Below are 21,518 nucleotides of genomic sequence, written 5' to 3' on the forward strand. Positions count from 1 at the left end.
TCAGCAGGGGGACAGGTTCATCTTAAAACACCTAGAACAGCATTTTAGAGATATAATGTTGGAATTTTTCCATCCAGAAAATCATGGGGAATATGCCATAGACTGTCTTTGTCCCATCTAACCCTATGAAACTTTTTCCCCCTTTGGATTTCTATTGAGATTGCCCCCATGGATGCTAAGACAGAAATTTTGGCAGTGGGTGAAGACTGATGATACGGTGCTAACTGTCCTATGGAATCACTCTATTATGACCAAAACCGTCAGCTGACTAGAAGATATTATTACTCCTCTCATATTTCTCTCGATGAGCCTTTTCAGTAGTATTTTCAACTCATTTGTTCTTATACCAAAAGAATTAAATGCATCTTGCCCCATCTTTTATGATTTCACTTAAGAACCAAGAGTGCTACAAGAAAGGACCAGAGACGGCCAGTGCTTAACTACCAAATGTAGACAGGAGTGAAAAAATAAAAACTATCTGTGTATAAAGAGTCTGGCCAGAAAAGCCTAAGACAATAGTTCGAGAAATGTCCTTGGATAATTAGAAAGTAAATGTAACATGAGAAAGAGGTATAGGAGAACACATTCTAAGAATTAGGGTGAACTTCGCTTGGTATTTTAGAAATTCTGAGATTTCCTAATAAAATTAAGACTGAGGACAAGATTCAGAATTTCCTGTCCAGGAAATATTTTCAAACATGGGTCTTAAACATCTTGGTGGACAGTTAATGGCTTTCCCCCATAGCTTGATCCCCCTGGGGTCAGTGTTAATATTAGTCACCATTGTGGTTTTCTACTGATTTTACACTTGCAGCAGTTAATCTGAAGAAAAGGACGGCACACAAAACATCCTGTTTCTTTCTGGGTATTGGAATTTGTTTAAATGCAACTGACCCCATAAAACCCCTTCATGGTTCCCAAAACCATGACAGTTCTATACTAAAGAAGCGGATTAAAGTGTGTGTGTGTGTGTGTGTGTGTGTGTGTGTGTGTGTGTGTGTGTGTGTATGTGTGTGTGTGTGTTTCATAGTAATCACTGGTCACTGGTAAATAAACTACTCTTTATTAGGCCACATCTAGAAATATTTCCTCCAGGAGCCCATCCAGTTCCAGGATGCAGTTTTTGTGCACATATGTGTATAAATGTACATGTAAAGTAATTATTCAAAATCGGAGGTTTCCAGTGAGTCTCAAAGCTGCTGTGGAAATCCATGTATCTCCAAAGCTAAATGCTTTAACATAAGTCTTTATCTCATAAGTCAGCCTTGTAAGTTGGATATTTGAAGCTGATCTAAGATTTGCAGGTCCCCAGGAGTCTTAGCTTTCTAGTAGGCTATGAAAATCAGCCTTGTATTATCGGTTTAACCTAGTCAGAGAATTTCCAGGTACCCAGAATGAGCTAGCCCCAGAGACCTGTAAGGATCAACCAAGCCACTGTTTTTTACCAGTTCAAAAAGAAGCTTTGAAAATAACAGTCCTGAAGCAGAAAACAAAGCAGTGATTTCCTACAAAGCCCCTCTAACCAGTATATATAAAGAGGCTTTTTTTGTTCTTCCTTAAAGAAACTACCTAGACAATTTTCAATGCCTTACCTTTTATTCAGGGGATTCTTCCCAACAACTCCAAAATTTTCCAAATTAGACTATGACAGGTAATAACAAACATAACCATTTTTAAGGTGACTGATGTTCCTCATTGAAGGTCACAAGGCATCCCAAGCCAATACAGATAAATCTACCATAGTTTGGGGGTTAGTGCTGCATTCTACATTAAATTAGATTTGAACTTGAGTCTCTTGTACAACGAGAAAGGATTTTGTTTTCCCTTTGAATCCCACTCTTCCAGTGCTATATAAATTTATGGGATTACAGCCAGCAAAATAATAGAATTTTCAGATCTTCTCCACTGCAGCTCTAATATACTGTTGGCCTGTCTGCTTTATTGCTATTATTTTAACAAACATACTCAGTGTTCAATTTTAACTGCAGAATAGCCACTGGACCATTTGAGAGGCTACTTACAAGAAACAGTAATAAAGGCATCATCTGAATGGTCAAGTGATGTGCTACTTTGGGACACAACGTTCTCTCCTTTGTTTAGTTCTGCGTCTTTAGAGGGTTTCCTAATCTCTTTTTCCTCCCCATTGCAAGAATTTAGGGCACATTTTATCAATGGAATCATCTCAATATACACCTCTACTCTGTACTCACAATATAGCTAAGTTGTAACCAACCAATCATACAAATTTCAGATTTCATATAAAACACTTCAAAGTGTCTTGACAAGTATTAAATTAGAAAATTTTCTTTTCTTCTTTCATCTGAAAAGCATTATAAAAGATATTTCATCTGTCATTTAAATATTTTTAAATTTTCACAACTGTCAAAATAAGAACAATTGCAGAACATACTACAAACTCCACAGGAGAACAAAAGTTGAGGCCTCCCTATTATTTAAACTGGGCAGCAACAAAAATTTAGATATCAGTTTAATTTTGAAAGTTTTCTAATCTTCCTTGTTAATTCCAAAATTGCCAGTAAAATATCTCACATCATCCCAATTTCATTTTTAATTTCGCACATATTTAATGGAAATAAATATGATGCAAGGCCAACAGTGATTCTCTTTGTGTAATGTAACTGACAGTGGTCCTTGCTTTCTATATTTTTTCCAAATTTCTCACGCTTCTTAGCACAAGGACATAGGCATTTGCCACAACATCCAAAAGGACATAGGTCTTAAAATTGAATGTTTTGTGCTTTTTAATAAACATTAAATCAAGTTCAGAATTCAGAATGTGAAAGCAAAGCAACCTACCTTTTGATTAAATGGGCACGGCTATTCACGTAGTTAGAGTCAAAGGAATAGTTTTCAGTCTGCAATGAAAAAGAAAATGATTAAAAATGACTCAAAATAAGAAGCCAAGTGTACTACTCAAAAGGAATGATTTGTTGTTGTTCTTGTTGTTGTAAGAAAAGAAAAAATGAATGACCAGGAAAGCAAAGCCATAGTTGCGCAGCAGTTTGATGAATGCCTTCTTTGGGGGTCCCCAAGTTCCCTCCAAAAGAAGCAGCCTATTCTTGGAGACTAGGGTGGAATTGATAGAAACGCTCTCTAGAATATGGCTGGCTACTGACCATGTAACCACTTAGAGAGAAGAGACAGTATGACTCACAATCCTTACAGAAACTAATTGCTTCCCATTCCCCAGTGGAGACCATTTTATGCCCATCAAATTGACTAGAAGTTCAAAGGTATTTTTATTAGAAGTAGATAATTAACATGTTAAAATATTTATTCCAAAGCTATGGAAATGCAGCAAGGTAATCCCCTACTGTGGATTTAAACTCTGCACTTCCCTTTGTTTTAAGACATTGGTTCAGCATCAGTTACACAGGATGGCTTTCCTTTTATCACAGGTATAAAGGCAAACAAGTATTATGCCCAAAACAGGGTGATAGGGCAGTCCACAGGAGGTACCAAAGCCTTTCATGTGAAACATGAAGTTTGTGAGCAAACCTCTGTCTTGGCTCCTATCATTAAAACACTACTGCCTAATCCAGTTACAGTAGCTGGCTGCAGCAAGGACTTTACAAAAGCAAATGCAGGGCACCTGCTCAATGAAAGAGATGGGAAAACAGCTTTTGAGCACTGGGAATGCTGGTAGATTGAAAGGCGGGGGTGTGGGGGCAGTCTTAGAATGGGTAGAAGCCAAGGAAGCATCTAAACTGAAGTCAGTAGCCTAGAAAACGTGATCTTACACCCAATGTTAAAAACACAGCACTTGTTGAACCTTGGGATGAACTCCAAATGCTCAAACACATCTCTTCCCCCATCCTGCCATTCAGCCATCCCCGCCATTCCTTAGAGGCCTTCTGCAATTGCTTCAACTGAAAAGGGCCTGGAAATGGAAATATAATAGCTGTCTAGAGAACGAAAGAGCAGATTCTTTTCAGACGACTACCTGTCAGACATTGACTGCACTCGGCTGTTAGATGCAGTCCTTGCATTCAAAGACTCACAGTTTGATAGAGGAGAAAATGAGGCAAGTAACAGCAGATCCAGCTACCACATGGACACTACACAACCAAAAGTCAAGGTAAGGGCCCTAGATATCTAAAGTAGGCGGATAGTTGACGCTGAATAGTTGGGAGTGGGAAAGGGGAGAGAGAATTAGAAAGGAAACAAAACCCACCAGTATCCTGTAGTTACTCACAGGTGTCCATGATCCCTATAGAGTTCTCACTTGAAGACAGACTGTTAAACATCTACTTACACTGTTTTCATCTAAAGAGTTAAATACCCTTCAGTGTAAACACAAGTAAGTTTGGCGATATTGGAAGAAATGGTTTTCAAGAATTAAAAATAGAACTTGTCAGTGCATTTCTTTCTATGTTATTGATTGGTAAGTGAATGCTAAGATTGTGAAAAAAGTTATTGGGGGAGGACAAGGCAAGCTTGAAACTGGGTTGGGAATATGACCTTACTGTTTGCTACAATACGTCATTCAGCAGTCACTTAACCAAGAAATATTTGAGCAAACTCATTTTACCAACACAATGGGCAAAATGTTGCCTAAGTACGTTTGATTTTGTTTTATGATAGTCAGTGCAATATACAATTTAACAAGAAGTTATCAGCTCCTCAAAATCATGCTACCCTGTGGAAACAAGGAGCTGACTAAGCACTCCTTGATTTACTTCTTTGTTTCACTATACACTCTTTGTTAAATGACTTAATTTTTCTAGGCCTCAGCTTTCTACTATGTGAGATACAAACCAATAGAACATGAATTCAAAAGAGAAATTGAACAGCACTTATCAAGACTCATGATAAGCTTCCACAACAACACTGCTTTCGACAGAGCCTGACACTGTGAGTAGAACCAGAAATTTACTTCATTGCAGTAAAAAGAAAATCTGTCCAAATTTACTGAATCTTTACAGGTAAAGCAAAAACAGACAAACCAAAACCAAACAAAAACAAAAACCATAGGTATACAAAAACACTAGGAAAAAAATCCCAAGATACTATCATATTAAGAAAAACATAGTTTCCAGAAGAAAATTTGAAAAGAGGAAGGCATCAAGTCTGTTTGCAGTGTGATGACTTGACCTCCAGGCACCATGCAAAAGCCAAATGTTTGAGCCGAGAGGAATAATCTTACAAATGTTACTAGTACTCCTAAGGGACTCTGAAGGGAATAAGCTATAGCACCATCAGGTATCCCACTTGTGGTCAATGAGCAAGTAGAAGAGAAAATTCTAGAAGTCCTGGTTATAATGACTTTCACAATTCTCCCTTCTCACCAAGGTTCACAGATTGACTAATTGTTGCCAAACGCAACAGGTATGATATGCCACTCAAGGTAGAGAAATATTATTGGATTTTATCATCTTTCTCTATCTTCCTTCTTCTTCATACTTAATGAGCAAATGCCCCAGTCTTGTAAATCCTGAACTCCAAATGTGAATATTCCATTATCCAAACCAGCAGATGGGTCTGCTACACCCTAACAAAACAAATTCTAAAACCAACTTTCTCAGAATGAATGGGGCTATTCCTATTCATCCATTGTCTTTTACCTTTACAATTAGACTCAATCCCTAAAGGAGCTGGGTTGCAATTGCAGGAACACAGCAGAATCATTCACATGGGAACAGAATCCATGATTCTGCTTTCAGTACTACATTCAGAACAACTGAGGTAACTAGACATGAAGGCTTATTTTATTATGGGCCTATATTTATTAGCATTGAAAATTATAACTCAGACTGAGGAGATGTCTTAGCAGGTAAAGCATTTACTGTACAAGCAAGAGACTACATGTCTTGATCCTGCCGAAAAGCCAAGTGTAATCCTTTGGGCAGTGAATACAGAGAATGACCATATCATGCTAACTTGCCAAACTAGCTGAAAGCATGATCTGTATGTTCAGTGAGGATCATGCCTCACTATAGAGGAGAATGACTGAGGAAGACAACTGATATCAAAGTCAGGTCTACACACACATGCTAACATATCACACATACATATACATATACGAAGAAAGAAGTACTGTGTCCAGGTGTATACTGAAATCTAGTTCTTGTACACTGAGTCAATCTGTCCTCATCTGGTGGAGTCCAGTGTGATACATGAGCCCTCTGAGAAAGAAACCATTAGCGAAACATCGTACACATCTTAAAGAGTATTTCTCAGCTCCCTGTACACATCAGAATCATCCCAGGAACTTTTTTAAAAGTACCATCTACCAAAGATGCCAAGATAATTGGCCTGGAATTAGTACTACTTTTAACGTTTTTCCAGTAAATTGAATATACCTCCATGGTGAAGTCCAAGGATCATGAACGAAGAAGTAGCTACAGGTTTTGGCCAATTGTCCCATGTTTGCTAGTACAAGCTCAGTTGATCATGTGATAGCACTTCTTTAAGTTTACCACAGTGATCCCAATTTTAAAAAAGACACAGAAGAAGCAGACTTTTCAAGAGATAATAACAGAGATTTCCTTTTTGTGTGAATATATTAGCTCCTGGTTAGCCTTATTTAATCAAAATTTGCTTAACATTATTCCAGTCCCATCTCTAAGTATTCTAAATGGCAAATAACATGAAACATTTGAGAGAGAAAATTTTCTCTAAATGTCACATTAATTTAACTAGAAAATGTCCCCTTCTCTAATGAGACAGCCAGGTTAACACAGAAACACAGCAAAGAGACAAGAACAACATTTGTTTCCGAAAACGTAATTTTGACATTAAAAATGGGTCAAGAGCAAACTTTTATTCCTGGTTTTGATGGGAAATATGTCACTTTTAAAATCACCCAATACATTCACAAATTCTTCCTCTAACCAGAAGCTTTTTCCCCCTTAGGAATTTACCAAAAGCAGATTTCTTAGTTGGTCTTGATTTAGTAAAACCTTGGTTTTTCTACAGTGTGGAAAGAATGAATGTTTCTGGATAGATGGGATGTCCAAAGGTTAGGGCTTCTCCCCTTTTAGAACTGAAACAACCATACTGCTTTTTTACTTATGTCTGAAATGTATCACCAAACTGCCCACTTTAAAGTATAAAATCATAATTTAACCTTTCCCTTGTTATTTGTGGGTACCCTTCTGTGCATAAAATACCGAGATATGTGGGTTTAAACTGTAATCTCAGTGACCCAAAAGCACTATTTGGGAGCGGCTCATAGCTTTAACTTAAGGGGAACCATATATGCTGCTGTTTCTCAAGCCCTTCTGCCATTTTACGTCAGATGCTTTTACTCCACTGTGCTCTTGGAAACTATAAAATTATATGTATGAGCATAGTGTAGAAAATGAGCTAATATGTTGTGAGTAGGGAGCGTGAAGATGTGGTTCTAAAATAGAAATTGCACTGTCTTCAATATATGGAATTTGGTGTAGTGTTTTGGGTTCTGTGGTTTGTTTGTCCCCTCCCACCCCTGGTGGCTCAGGCACATTCTTTGTTTGCTACTTTCTATCCTCAGCATCCTCCTGGATATATGAAATTTGGAGTGAGACTTTAGGGTGGGTGATATGTTATGTTTCTATGTTAATAAGTCTGGCACATCCGAAGTCAAATACTTCCACTTTGTCAGGCCCTCAAGGTAGCAGAGGATGCCCTACTTTAATTGTCATTTTGTATTACTTTTACAGTTCACTGAGTTGTGCCCTAGTCTCTGCAAGAATGACTGCAGCTCTCTCAGCACCGCATTTATCACTAGAAGAGACTTAAACCCTAAGGAGAAAGAAGCCCAATAAATGCAAATATCCGGGACTAGACTCTTTGCCCAGTGGCACAAATCCCCAGGCCACTACACAAGCTATAAAAAGGTTTCAGACCTGGGATTAAAACAGAGATTTTTTTTTTCAGACCTAAAGGTTTGTATTTGAAAAATGAACAATCTTTTAAATTGCACTTTAACATTCCCACCAAACTGAAGAACACTGCAATTGCAATTCACTCTTTTCAAACGGTTGACTCCTAGCTCATCTTTGCAACACAAACTGCGAAATGGAAACCCCAAATCAGATGCACAGCAAAGTGATTTTTAATTGCTGCTTATTTCCTTAACAGCTAACTTCCAATAATAATAATAATTGTGTCCATTGATCAATGATGAAAAGACCCAGAACCTTTTCCAAAACTGAATACTGCTTTTGTTATTCAAAAGACCATCATTTCACAGGTTTTTTTAAAAAAATTGAATTGACAAATGACTTTTCCCTGCTTCCTATGACTAACACATAAAAATGAAAATGTAAGTTCTGCATAGCAGTAAAGCCAACATGCCTCCAGCTAGAATGTATATTCAAAGACTCACCCATCCAACACAACAACAGATAAACTATGATTTCTGGCAGCAGAATAAAAGGTACAATCCCAGCGTTCTTACTACTAGGAAAGACAAGCGCTAACCACATACTGTAAATCTGATGCTTTCTATACAGTCAAAACTCCACTTTGGACACACAAATGCACATATTTTCAAGCATGCAGGCACACATGCATGCACATACCTTAATTTTCTAGCCCTGGCTGTTACTTACTCCCAGATAACCTTGGATTGATCATTTTATTCCTAAGGAATTTAAGCCATCATCTTCAAAGTGAGATTAACCAGAATGATCTTAGTGTTTCCTTCCTAGCTCAAAATGTCCTCTTTCGTTAAAGGTCTCCTTAACAAAGCTCATAGTTTTCTACAGGAATCTGTACAATTCTAATGCAAAAGCCATATTGAAAGAATGGGTTAAATATGGTACCATCAGGCAAGCCAATACAAGTCCTTGGACCTGTCATTAAGTTTTTGATGGGCCATAATATACTCTGATACAGGATGTGATACAGAATGTTCTCTGGAGCCATTTAATGCTTATTGTTTGTAAAAATACAAAATCAATAAGGCCATGGTATGAGTAAATGCAGGTTAAGAGTAAACAAAATGAAGTCATGGAAGGCAAACTACCTCATCCCACATAAACAAGACTCAACTTAAGGATTAAATAGCTATCAAGCACATGTGAATAAATCCCCAAGTGGAAGCTCCATCCCAAATATGAAGCTACAACACATTAGGGCTATTTTGCAGGCAGGCACTAGAACACCATGCTTTCATCTCCAAATATCAAAGGACTTTACAAGCAGGTGCCAACTGTTACCCCTCATCCTTCTGCGAGCCAAAAAACAAACAAGGGAGTTAAATACTACAGCCAGGTTAAATACTAACTCATCTGGAACAGGTCTTAACAACAAGGACCACAAGAAAACCAGCAGGAAGACTGTTCCTGGCATTACCTGCTACTGAAATAGAAAACAAATATAAGACTCATAACATCAACAGTGAAGTAATTAGCCTCTTTCAGACTCGTTTTTTACTCAGTGACATTTCTTGGCTGCTTCTAATGAAGGGATGAGTAGAATGTAGTCTAGCAGTTAGACAGAGGAAAAGGGAAAAGTTGGCAAACCAACTAAAGATAGTTCCCCGAAACTAGCTGGAGGACCCAAGTCATGTGAACTAAGGGATCCAGAAATGAGTGACTTCCTTCCCAGAAAAGTTGGTGACTCTTTCAATTGGCACTTAGAGGTGATGGCAACCATCTTTAGTAAGATAACTTGTGATAATTTATGCAGTGGTTTCCATTTCAGAAGCTATGATGTGATAAAACAGATATTAATACATGAAAAATTGATTTGATCCTCAATAAAACACAAAGAAAACAAACTCCGGATGAGACCTGCCAACAGCAAGGACCGTCAGTGATCCATAGTAGGAGTTATCTTGGATCCGTCTGATTCCAGCTCCTCTGGCTCAGAGAAGGCCCAGAACTCTCAGAACCTGTGGTGGTCCATTCTTTTCCATTAAGTTATACTTTACCAGTTCCTCAATTCCTTGCTATTTAACAGCCATAGAGCCCTGGCTGCCTGCAGAGTACAATTTCTATTGAGCCAGCCTTGTCAGCTGAAAAGACTTTCAAAATATTTGGAGGGTAAGTGGCAGGTGGCCCTGCGCCTGTGGCCAAAACAACACCCCCAAATTCAGTTCCAACCCCAATCCCATTATTTAGATTATACATCACTTAAAACCCAATTGCCTCCACAAGCGTATTTAAGAGTAAAAGAAAAAACTAAGTCTTTGGCATAGCACTCTAAATCAATTTCCCTTGTACCAGCTTGTTGCTCAAGCCTCTACTATGTGAACATGCTGGCAAAAGACAACGGTAATCTTCTGTCTTAGAAACAGTGAGTGCATTAGCTTCTAATATTGATATTTTCTAATTAGATACAATACAATAGATCATTTCCACGTTTGCAGTCAATAAGACCCTCTATGGTTCTCCTTAGCTACAGATATTCTAACTGCTGCAGTGGCAAACAGAGTAGGCTCTCAGCATCCTCGGGTGCACACATAGCATTCACATGTATTTTCCGTCACAAGCACGTACATAGATTATTTTTGATCTTCTAAGTACTAGTTTCGGGTCTAATGAGGCACAATAAACATTTCTCAAACTTGGGGCTGCATGGTTGCTTAACATTGGCAACCTCCTAATTATGACTGTAGTTTAAATAAAGAGGACTTCCCTCTATACGAATTATTAGGTACTGAATGAAACCCACAGTAGTGTATGCTCCAGTTTCTAGTGTCAAAAGAAAGCATTGCGGGAAATTAGTATTAGGGGGGAGAACTTGATGCGCCATAAGTGAGGAGTAAGTAATAAGAGCATTCAAAAGTTGTGATCGAAATGTTAACTCATTCTGTATGGTAGAGGGACGAAGAAGAGGGCATATAGAATGTGACACATGTTGAAGACAGCAATTCGAAGCAAAAGGCTACTGTCTGATGTGGAATACTGGCAGCCATGAACGAGAAGGCTATTATTGCACCTCACAAAATAGCTAATGTTATCAGCAGCTTGAAATTGTCAAAGCATTAGCAATCTGTAATGCAGTTATGGAAAGAACCAACAGTGCAACAATTACTAAAGTACCTTGTATTTATATGGAACCTTTTATCACAAGATTTCCAGAAGGTTTAATGGGCTCTTATAGAAAGGGATCATTTCCCCCCACAGCTGAGACACAATAGTCATTCTGCAACCAGTAACAGTAAATATAAAGGGTTGCTGGAGAGAAGGGAATTACTAAACCTTACAGAAACCATGAAGGAGAGGAATTATTTTTAGACAGGCAGAAAACACATACCCAAGTTGGAAACTACGGCTGACAGTAGCTACATTTTCTACAGAGCTTGTGGCACAGAACTGAAGAAATTTGCTTATCATTCAGCCAGCAAGACTTCTGTGAGGTGCTTAATGACTGTAATAGAGCAGGTGCCTCCTATTAATAAGAATTAGCATTTGAAAATGAACACACTGCACAAAAGTTACCATTCTTTTCTAGAAAGCCTTTTAGCTAACACGAACTAGCTAATCCTCCTGCTACCATTATGAACTAAATAAATATTATTAGGTCGCCTAATGTCATGACAGAGGAGGTGGCGGGATTTATCCTCTACTAGAAAGGGGCATCAAGCATCTGCGACTAAAATTTGAGAGTGTTCACACCAGGTCCCATGCTCACACCACCAAAGCCATACCTCATTAGGATTCTGGAAAATGCAATGAAATGGAAGTAATTAGGACTGGCTGACTGAGTATACTACTTGGGAGAGAGGGAAAAAAGTCCCCAGCCTGCTTAAACATGACAAGTCCAAGGGCAGTGAGCACAATGACAGCAATTTCCTCCTGAAGGAAGATTAAGAAATAATGAGGGGGAACTCCTCACACTCCGTCTACCATCAGATTCCCAGCAGCAAAACCCAGGAAGAATTCCAAACTCAACTGTCAAAAAAAAATCCTACTGTCAGAAACATAACACCATGCTGTGTTGGACAGCACAGCCCTTCATCCTGGGTCAGTTATATCTCCTTACCTTTCCCCCATTCTACTAGCACTCCCCAGCTCTTCCTTGATCTGTGTTTTAAGTAGATTCAGAGCTCCATCCCTTTCCTTCATTCATAACTAGTACATCCACTCCTCATTCTCAATAGTTCAATATTTGTGCCTACTTGATTCAATTTTGTTTTGGGGTTTTTCTTTGTTTGAGACATGGTTTCGTGCAATCAAGGCTGGCCATGAGCTCATTTTCCTCCTGCCTTCCAAGTGCCTGGATACCAAATATGCTATATTGTACCCAGGTGGTGGGTCCACTTAAAAACTGACATTTGGTTTGGGCTTAAATCAGTAAAAATAGATGTAGAGGTCATTTCTTAACACACACACACACACACACACACACACACACACACACACACACACTTTCATGAAGGAAATCATAGTATATGTTTTGTTTAGACGTTTAAATTACTTTGCCTTGGTATAACAAGCTATACTTAAGGTAAAAGGTACCCTGGAGACAGTTTACACAGATGGTTTTAAGATTACAAAAAAAAAAATCATAGAACATTTTTAACTCCCAGAAAGCTTTGAAAATAAAGGCAGAGAAGGTTCTTACTAGATGCTTAGGCTTCTTAACATCGTGGAACCTCCCTAATTCATACTTTCCTGAATTACAAATCTATAAGCTAGAAAGAGAAAATGCCTGTCCTCACCACTTCAAAGTTGGTATCAGGCTCAAATGGAATAATGTCAGTGGTGATGCTTTCTAAAACTGACTCCATGAACATGTGACTTGTCTCTCCATCAGCTCAGAAACTGCTTTCTCTTGAATATTTATTTCTACTTCTAACTAAATTCTCACCAAGCATTGTGAATACTTTTTATCCCTACATTTTCCTGCTGAGATATATTCTCTTATTCTGGTTCTATTTGTTTTATCAACAAAAACTGTGGTAAATGATCTTTTTTCTGTTGTAGAGGATTATGTGTGTATGTATTTATCTGCATATACACATATAAACATATACACATATATACATACAGAGAGAGAGAGAGAGAGAGAGAGAGAGAGAGAGAGAGAGAGAACTATCTTAAAGAAATGGCCTCGCACTGTCAAAAATCAAGGCAAGATTTGAGATGTTTTAAAAGCCTTTATAAACTAGTTTTCTTTCGCCCCATTTCCTTCCTTTGTTATGATTGAACTGTCACAGAATATCTTTTCTTTAAAAAAAATCATCTCAGGGTTAAGTAAAGCACATTAGCATGCATAATTCAGAGCTGTCAGCTGGAAATGAGCTATCATTGTATCATTGCAAGGCTAGTTTAGTTTGTGAATAGGAAAACAGGATTAAAGAACTGGACAGTGTCACCAGAGCCCACTCAGAACCAACTCTGGGCCCACTCCCGCAGAGCCACACTATCCAATAGCATAGACATATGCAGCGATTTGCATTTAAATTATCAAAATCACAATTAAGTTTATGTTGTTGCAGCCAGTGGCTACAGTTCTGTTTGTAGACCATTTATATCACCACGGAAAGTTCTAATGCCAGCAATAATGTGGAGGAAAGCTATTGGCTTGTGACTCAGCATTGTCCAGTATTGAAATGTGATACATTTAGTGACATATACGCGCCTCTCTTGTATTGCTTATTTATGTATTATACACTGGGTCAAACACTTTTCAAGGCTAGGTAGGACTCTATCTTCACAGCTTATCCCTGTTACTTGAACAGAGCAGGTAGTCAAAGACTGGTGTCAGCTGATTGACCACCATCTTGGATAGGACTATCTCTGGCCTGTCCCTTCCTGAGATTGAATAAGGAATGCCAAGTATGCCAAGTGCTATATGCTCTTTCAAGACATTGATGTGTGTGTGTGTTTGTGTGTGTGTGTGAACATTTCTCAAGAATTGAAACAGTAGAGACAAATGGCTTGAATCAAACCATACATTTTATATATCCTTATTCCTACTTTTCTATCCTTTTCATTTGTTCAAAATGCCATTTATAAACCTAAAAAGAAAAAAAGAAAACTAGTGTCCTCCATTTATTTCTATCAAGATGCCAGTGTGCAACACAAATGATTTTTAATACAAAATAATTCCTCAAAGAGGGCACTTTATGATTTAACAGAACTTAAAACATCTTTTGAGCTATGGATCTCATTGACTCAATTCAAAATAGTTTCTCAATAGACACCCTGTACTGATATGGCAGTTGTTTTTACAGAACATTGTATCGAAGAGTAAGTCTTCACTGATGAATAAAAAGCACCGTTCTCCATTTTAAGTTGCTGGAGAAAGTGAGACTCACGGAGTTTCTGAATACATGATTAAGTATCCATGAGTCATCAAGTGAAAGAGTCTTAGGCAAGAGCCTAAAACCCCTCCTTCCCAAATAAGGGGTATGTACTGTAAATTTGTAGAGAACAGAAAATAGAAGCCCATTTGGTGGATTTACTGTTTTTGTTTCCAATCTATAGTCCCTTTTGAAACCTATCCTTCATAAATTAAAGAAATATATTCTTTAATGCAATATTAATTATTTCTTCATCTCACAATGGAGCCTTCAGTTGCTTGATTGCCAAATGTGGTCATTTGGAAAGCTTTTAAAATCATCCCTGCATCCTTACAATGAGATGTTGTACAGTATGGTCTTTGAAGAATTCCTTTCTGGTCTCAGAACCACCACAAAAATCATATATTCAAAGAGCACTAAAATTCAGTATGACTTTAGCAATTATCTTATCCCCCTTCTTCCCTCTCTTTCCTCCCTCTCCATACCTCTCACTTTATCCCCAACCCTTAGCATTCTGAGCAGACACACCACTACCACCACCAATAATAATAATAAAATAATAATATGAATATCTAATAATAATAATGCCTATGAAGATCTTCTAACCACACCAAAGCAGCACACCTAGGCCTGAGTTCAGAACTCATCTCTTTCAACACTGAGGTCATAGCTCATCTCTTTCCACTTGCCCCATTCTCTCTTTGTCTCGTGTTATTTCTCCAAAAGAGCCTCAGAAGAATAAAACCTAATGCTCGAAAATACTCTCAGCTAAATTTCTCATGGGAAAAAAAGAGTGAAATTTAGTGCAAATGATATTTATAAATCACATTTTGTCAATTTTCTGTCGTTTAAGAAAAGGAATTGTGCCTCAGGAAACTGTAGAAAGAGAATATATGATCCACCCAAGGAAACAAACTGTCTTTAGCTTAGTGATCGGGAGATGTGGAATGATAAAGCCCTCTGAAATACAGCCTCATTCTAGCAAATGACTTGCTTGGTTGCCACATAAATTGCTCATCTATAATTGCTAGAGATAAACTGCAATCAAAATATAGTATCTTCTATTAGTTTTGCCCACTGGGGGTTGTTTGATCAGAGGGAAATTATCCAAAAGGTAAATTTTCTCATTTTTATTGCCTCAGTGGGAACTCTCTGGCTTTAGATGGCTGAAGGGTCTGGACTAGTGGTGAGGATTAAATTCAGGAAGCACTTTATTTTTCAGAATAGAATTGGGTGGGGAACTCTATGGGTGACTAACAACTAGGTAGGAAAGGAGTCTGTTTTGCCCTCTTGCTAATAGCTTATTTGACTCACCCTATTAGAGTACCACCTTTGTGGCTAGGTCCTCACTCATTCATATTTGATGATCCTTCAGATAGGAACAAGCTGACTTATACAATTTTTAGAAGGTTTGCTGGGTAAATTGTGGTATAAACAAGATTACATGGAAAGTGTTTAAACTACTTAAGAGAATAAATTAAAGTACTTTAGAAGCAATTTACAAATAATAAATATGTTAATTGCACATCACTCTTATTTATTCATTAAAACAGGTCCAAGGACTTCTACTTGGCAACACGTCCTGGCAAGGCCTTTGCTAGTCTACTTATTACTCTGAACTTGAGAGAAATAAAATTGCATTTCCTTTCTATCTATGCTTCCTACTGGCCTTCCCCCAAGTTAGTCTCGATTAATCAGATTTGAATGTACCATATAAAACAAAATATAATGACAATGCCACCAGCCCAAATCGAAAGATACAAAGGTCATAGATGTTCCTTCACTGCGTTTAAGATCTTCGTTTGCACAAACTAAAAGCATCCACTGGTACAAAAGGGTAGATAGATGGAAGCAATCAGAGGAGTGGAAGGAAAACAAAAGGAGATCAATCATTCCAAGATCTTACAACTGGAAAGCTTTGCTTCATGCTCTCTGGCTGCCCTTGACTATTGCAGAACAAATGGTACCTAGGACAGATTGACACTGAAAAAATTCTATGCAACTTAATAGCTCCTGGTGACAGTAGGTGCAGGCTCCACCATCAGTGCTAAGGATATGGACAGCCATCCTTCTCCACTCCTGCCCTCAAAGAGCACACTTGATGTCCTGTGGCTGAGAGGAAATGAAGGAGCAGTGGCAGTGCGATTCTGTGGGTGCTTCTGTGGGTGGAGTCTGAGTCTGCTTGTACTGCTCTAGCAAAAGGCCTAAGATCAAATAATCCACAAAGAGCAAAAATTTGTTTTCCACAGGTTTTGAGTCCAGAAAAATCCAAAATCAAGTTGCCAGGAAAGCACATCTGGTGAGAGCTAGTCTCTACTTTCCAAATGGCACTTGGTTGCATCCTCCAAAGAAGATAACTACTGTGTCCTCACTCCGTGGAAAGCAGAAAAGCAGGAAGGAATAGCTAATCCTTTAAGCCTTCTTATAAGTGCACTAATTCCATTCATAAAGGCATGAATCTCTCATGAGTTTACCTCCTAAAAGAGCCACTTGTTAATAATATTGTATAAGGTCTTAGGTTCAAACATGGGAGTAGGGAGCAGAAGCAACACAAGCATTTAATCCACAGTTTACAGTATATGCAGAGAAGAAAGCAACAGAGAAGCCCTTGCCCCTAGGAAGCACTCGTCGCGTCATGGGAACTGCCTTCAAATATGTGCAGCCTGTGGGAAGACTGAACTGGGAATGACCTCTGATTTGAAAGACGAGTATGCATTGCTCTAGCTTTAATTCTTGATTTCGTCAGTTGCATATCAGTATGGAGGAGAGAGTAAGACCATAAGCCATGCTTAACAAAATCAAGCAACCTCTCTACATCCACAAATCCAGCTGGATTTCCGTTGGCTCTCTTCTAAAGTTTGGAGAACAAGTTAAATTTTCTACTAGTGGCGGGAAAAAAAAAATCAATGTCCAAAGGGTAGCTAATTAAACCACGGAGATTTATCTTTGAGCCAGTAAAGGTTTTCTCTGGTGGTCAAATGTTCATGACTTTCAAATTCTTTTTGCAGCCTTTGCATAAGGATGAGTCCTGAGACATGTAGACCCTAGTTTGAATAATCTCTTTAAAAACTACCTCTAGCCCACAAGTCATAGATAGAAAGGGGGGCATAGAACCCTTTCTGTCAGTAGCCTCTAGGTGGAGACCTTCAATTTCCTCAGCAGGTCAGACTTGATCTTAGTCCTACTAGTTAAGACAGCTGTGACATTGACTCCTTTGCTGCAAAAGAGAGGCAGCAGTTTCTTTCCTCCCGATATATGGTTTCGGGATGTGAATGTTATGCTTGGTTTTTTCTCTATTCTTCTCTTAATTGGGTAGCTTTGTGTCTTTCTTCCCAAGGAAACTCCAGGGCTATTGGGTCACCCTCATACATTCCATGCACTGATAGAACCTTAATCCTGGCCAATGAAACGTATATCACATCTAAAAACCCAAAGCAAAGGAAAGGCATGAGAAGCAAGAGAAATTGTGGCTCACTGACAAACACAGTCTCTACTCAAATGGGTATCTTTGTGTCTTTTCTGCATGAACAGCTGAGTCTGGAAGATTCTGAAGAGACTCTTTATGTCCATTACAAGCCTTAGGCCAACAATATACATATTATGTTGCTGTGCAAACATGGGTGACTTTTGTTTCTTCTTTCCCCCAAGTTTTTAATCCTGTGCTTACAAAGGCATGAGAAGACAGGGAAAGGATAAATAAAACTATGTGTGACTGTGCATTGTTCTATGATTTCTAAAAAGAATAAGGATTCCTTGGCACTTAACTATCTCAAAAAAAGTTGTCTCTTGAAATTTTAATTTCATAGGTTAATATTTCCTCTGTCATTCAGATTTATTAACATTTCTACTACAAATGCCTTTTGGAAAGGTACCTATAACACTAAGAAATCTCAAATTTCCCCCCATGGAGCTACTAGGGAGATGGGAAAGGAATAGGAAAAGGGTAGAGAAAATAAGAAATAGTATTAGGAGTCTGAACATGATCAAACACTGTCATATTCATACACAAAATGGAAACTGTTATGTTGTACAGTTAATATACCCTAATAAAAATTGGCATCAGATGTTTATGTTCTCTTTATCTCTAGAAGAAAAACAAGCCAACATCTGAGGTTTTCCTAAGTCATTACATCCTTTCTAGCCCCAAAAGGATACCAGTTTAAGTCTGCCAAGGGTGTTATCTTACTTTGTTTTATATACCAGAATACCTGAGAATAGGAAATTGTAAAGAACAGGAATTTATGTCTTTACAATTCTGGAAGCAGAAACAACATCTAAGAACAGAAGGACAGCATTTGCTTATGGTTTCCTTGCTGTACCATAATACAATAAAAGGTATCACAGAAGAACAGAGAGCAATAGGGGGCAAGTTCATCTTTCTCTAAGAAAATAATTCCTATGGCAACAAACCCACTTCCACAATAAAGGCATGGATCTACTTCCAAGAGCTTCACCCTCCCCTCATGATTTAAAAACTTCTCAAATGCTCCACCTCATAGGACTGCAATGAGTCTCATGTTTCCAGCCCATTAATTTTGAGGAATACATTCAACCTATAACAGGTGTCAAGAAGATGGAAGACAGTTTAACAATAATCAGTCCTATTCTACTAGAACTCTTCTATTCTCAGTAGTGAATGCCAGTATTTTAATAAAGAAGTTTGATATAGAGCACTTCACAAGAGAAGAGTAAATCTCCCAATTACCCAAGAGACAGATGACAAGATTTCCAGACCCTTTACACATTTCTTGGTCTTGTTTAAAGTTCTTTCTAGTCCATTGGTGATCTGCTTAAGAGTAAGCATCCACAAATGAACATCATCCTCTAGATGCATTCTGATCAGGAAAGACTTCAAAGGGGCTGATGTCTTCCATAAACGCAAATATATATTTCATTAATGAGACTTAAGACTGCATTTGTCTTAACTGCCCCTTCCCTTACAGCATGTATACATTTCTAAAACGCATTATCATCTCCAGTCTAAATTGGTATCAGAGCTAATTCCAAAAAAGATCACCAGACAGGCAAGTAGAGACACTGAAGTAATCAATCTCTCAAGCAAAAGAAATGCTACAAAAAAAGGGGAAATGAACAGGCCAATAAACATGTCATCAGTGTGCCCAGATAGAGTAAACAATTGGAGACTTTCAGATTTTCACCTATAAACAACTAATTGCTCTGTTCACAAAAGTAACTCCACATCACAATAAAAATAAAAATCAGCAAAACTCATCTATTGCCTACTTAAGAATAAGTTGAAAGAGAAAAGGGCAGATGAGCTATATTCCATAGGCACCCATTTCATTGGCCTTTATTGAAAGTCAAAACTCCCCATATATATGTCCTTTGGCCATGTCTTTTGTTCTTTTATCTCGCCCACTCACCTCTCTGCACTATTAAGAATTCGGTAAATATAGTCAATTATTCTAAAGGTGCCAAAACTCTCATTTCAACTGGTTTCCCAGTTAATGTACCATAGCAGAGAATGAATTGCTATTACAAGGAACTAAAAATAAAAATGTTTCAGAGTCCATAATTGGCTTGTCTTGTTGGACTTTTTAGGGAGCCAAAGTACCAGTTCCAGACTATTAGCCCTTGGTTTGTAGGAGAATAATATATTTCCTCATTAAAATACTTTGCTCTCCACAGTTTAATTTTTTTTAGAAAAAAAAGTTGCATTTTCTCCTGTAATTCATTTTTAGGCAGTTTGAAGCTTTGGAAGAACAATGAAAGAACAACAACAAAAAAAATAGTCACTCTTCTGGGAAAATCAGCCATTACCTTCATTAATGCTTGCCCTCCTCCTAAGTCTGTTTTCTAGCAGCTCCAGCATTCACCACATCCAAAGGTCTTTTATTTGCCTCAAACACAGGCTATGTGTTTGTATAGAGATGCATATGTTTAAAATCAAGTGCCAACAATTAGCTAGGTTAGAGGGCTAAGGTAACTATGTGCAATTATGGTAGCCAGACAACTGAAATAACAAATTCCTAGTTCTTCCCTCGGCCGGAGCTTGCTGCTTAGCAGTCACCATGCAGCACTAGTCCCACTGGAGCCCAGTGAGCTCAAATGTCTGGGCGTCTACCTGTAGCCTATTGCTGGCCTCCGTGAAAAAATGCTATGTGGTGGCACTGTGTGTGGCTTTGTAATCACACTTAGCATGATTGCAAGCAATTATCTGGGTGATCGTTTTTAATGTTTCCTGAACTGTGCTCTGGATGTTTTTTGTCCTTAAACCGGCTTAATGCAGTACAAGAATATCTAGGAGTAACACTAATAAGTGAGGAAATCATCAGCCAGACTGAAGGAAAGATTAAGTGTAAAGTGAGAAGAAGCAAAATTAAGACTTACTAAAGACTAACCTAACCTGTCCACTTAAATTGACAAAATTTCTCCACTCCTCCATATCACTTTCTTTTTTTCTCCATAACACTTATCTTCCATAAGATAAGCTTCCCTTACTGATTCTGCTATCCCTGTGTCTCTACTATGATCACAGAAATCTTCGTCGATTTATTTCTTGCACTTAGAACCCTGAAAAGAAATGCTCACACAAATGAAGCATTCGGTAAATATTCATCAAATGAATGAGTATTCTTAATGCACTAAGCAAATGGTTGTGTTTTATTTTTAAATGTTAAATGCATGATACAAGCACCCACTTTCAGTGGATGTCAATGCATCATAGAAATGGGCCTAGAAATCCCTCCCTCCCTTTTTTCTTGTTTTCAGCTTTCTAAGACCTAAGATGGACCTGATGGCAGACTTACTAGGACAGGGATACTCAGACAGAACATAACCACCTCCACGATCTTCATAGCCTGCGCAATCTGTGAGTACCTCCAAGACACTCTGCAACACCTCACTTGCCTTTTCCAACAGGGCACCTATATGTAAAATAGAAAGGAGGACTGCCTTTTCCTGTTCATGAGACTTTAACCCGACACTGGGAGAAAGTACATTGGCTCATTTCTAAGGCATTAACCTGGAGCCTTTGTTAAAAAGCTGTTAATAGAATTGCCCCCAAACTTGATTTTTATGCATCAGCCCGAACACCATTTTCTGATCTAGAAGTGTCAACTGCCAAAATGGGGGAAGGGAAAAGTGGGGAAGGGAGGCAGAAGGAGTAGAAGAGGATAAATGAAGGGTGAGTGGGAAGGGAGGGAAAGAGGACAGAGAGAGGAGGAGAAAAAGACAGAGAGATAGAGAGACAGAGGGAGAAATAGAGAACAAAGAATGCAACTTCCATTCAACGGAAGTTCAATTCATGAGCAAGTCATCTAGAATTTGCAAAATTCTAAAAGCTTTGGAT

General features: G+C 38.3%; 1 protein-coding gene across 3 annotated transcripts in view; it reads right to left on the reverse strand.

Annotated features, from left to right (window-relative positions):
- Positions 1-21,518, reverse strand: part of Pcdh19 (protocadherin 19) — a 105,761-nt gene that overhangs the window by 47,408 nt on the left and 36,835 nt on the right. For all 3 annotated transcript variants that reach the window (XM_087599847.1, XM_087599846.1, NM_001169129.1), the window contains one exon: positions 2,818-2,876. In XM_087599847.1, coding sequence (XP_087455973.1) covers positions 2,818-2,876 — 59 coding nt within the window. The remainder of the gene's footprint in view (positions 1-2,817; positions 2,877-21,518) is intronic.

This window comes from Rattus norvegicus, chromosome X, assembly GCF_021556685.1.
Source record: "Rattus norvegicus strain SHRSP/BbbUtx chromosome X, alternate assembly SHRSP_T2T, whole genome shotgun sequence".
Classification (NCBI taxonomy): domain Eukaryota; kingdom Metazoa; phylum Chordata; class Mammalia; order Rodentia; family Muridae; genus Rattus; species Rattus norvegicus.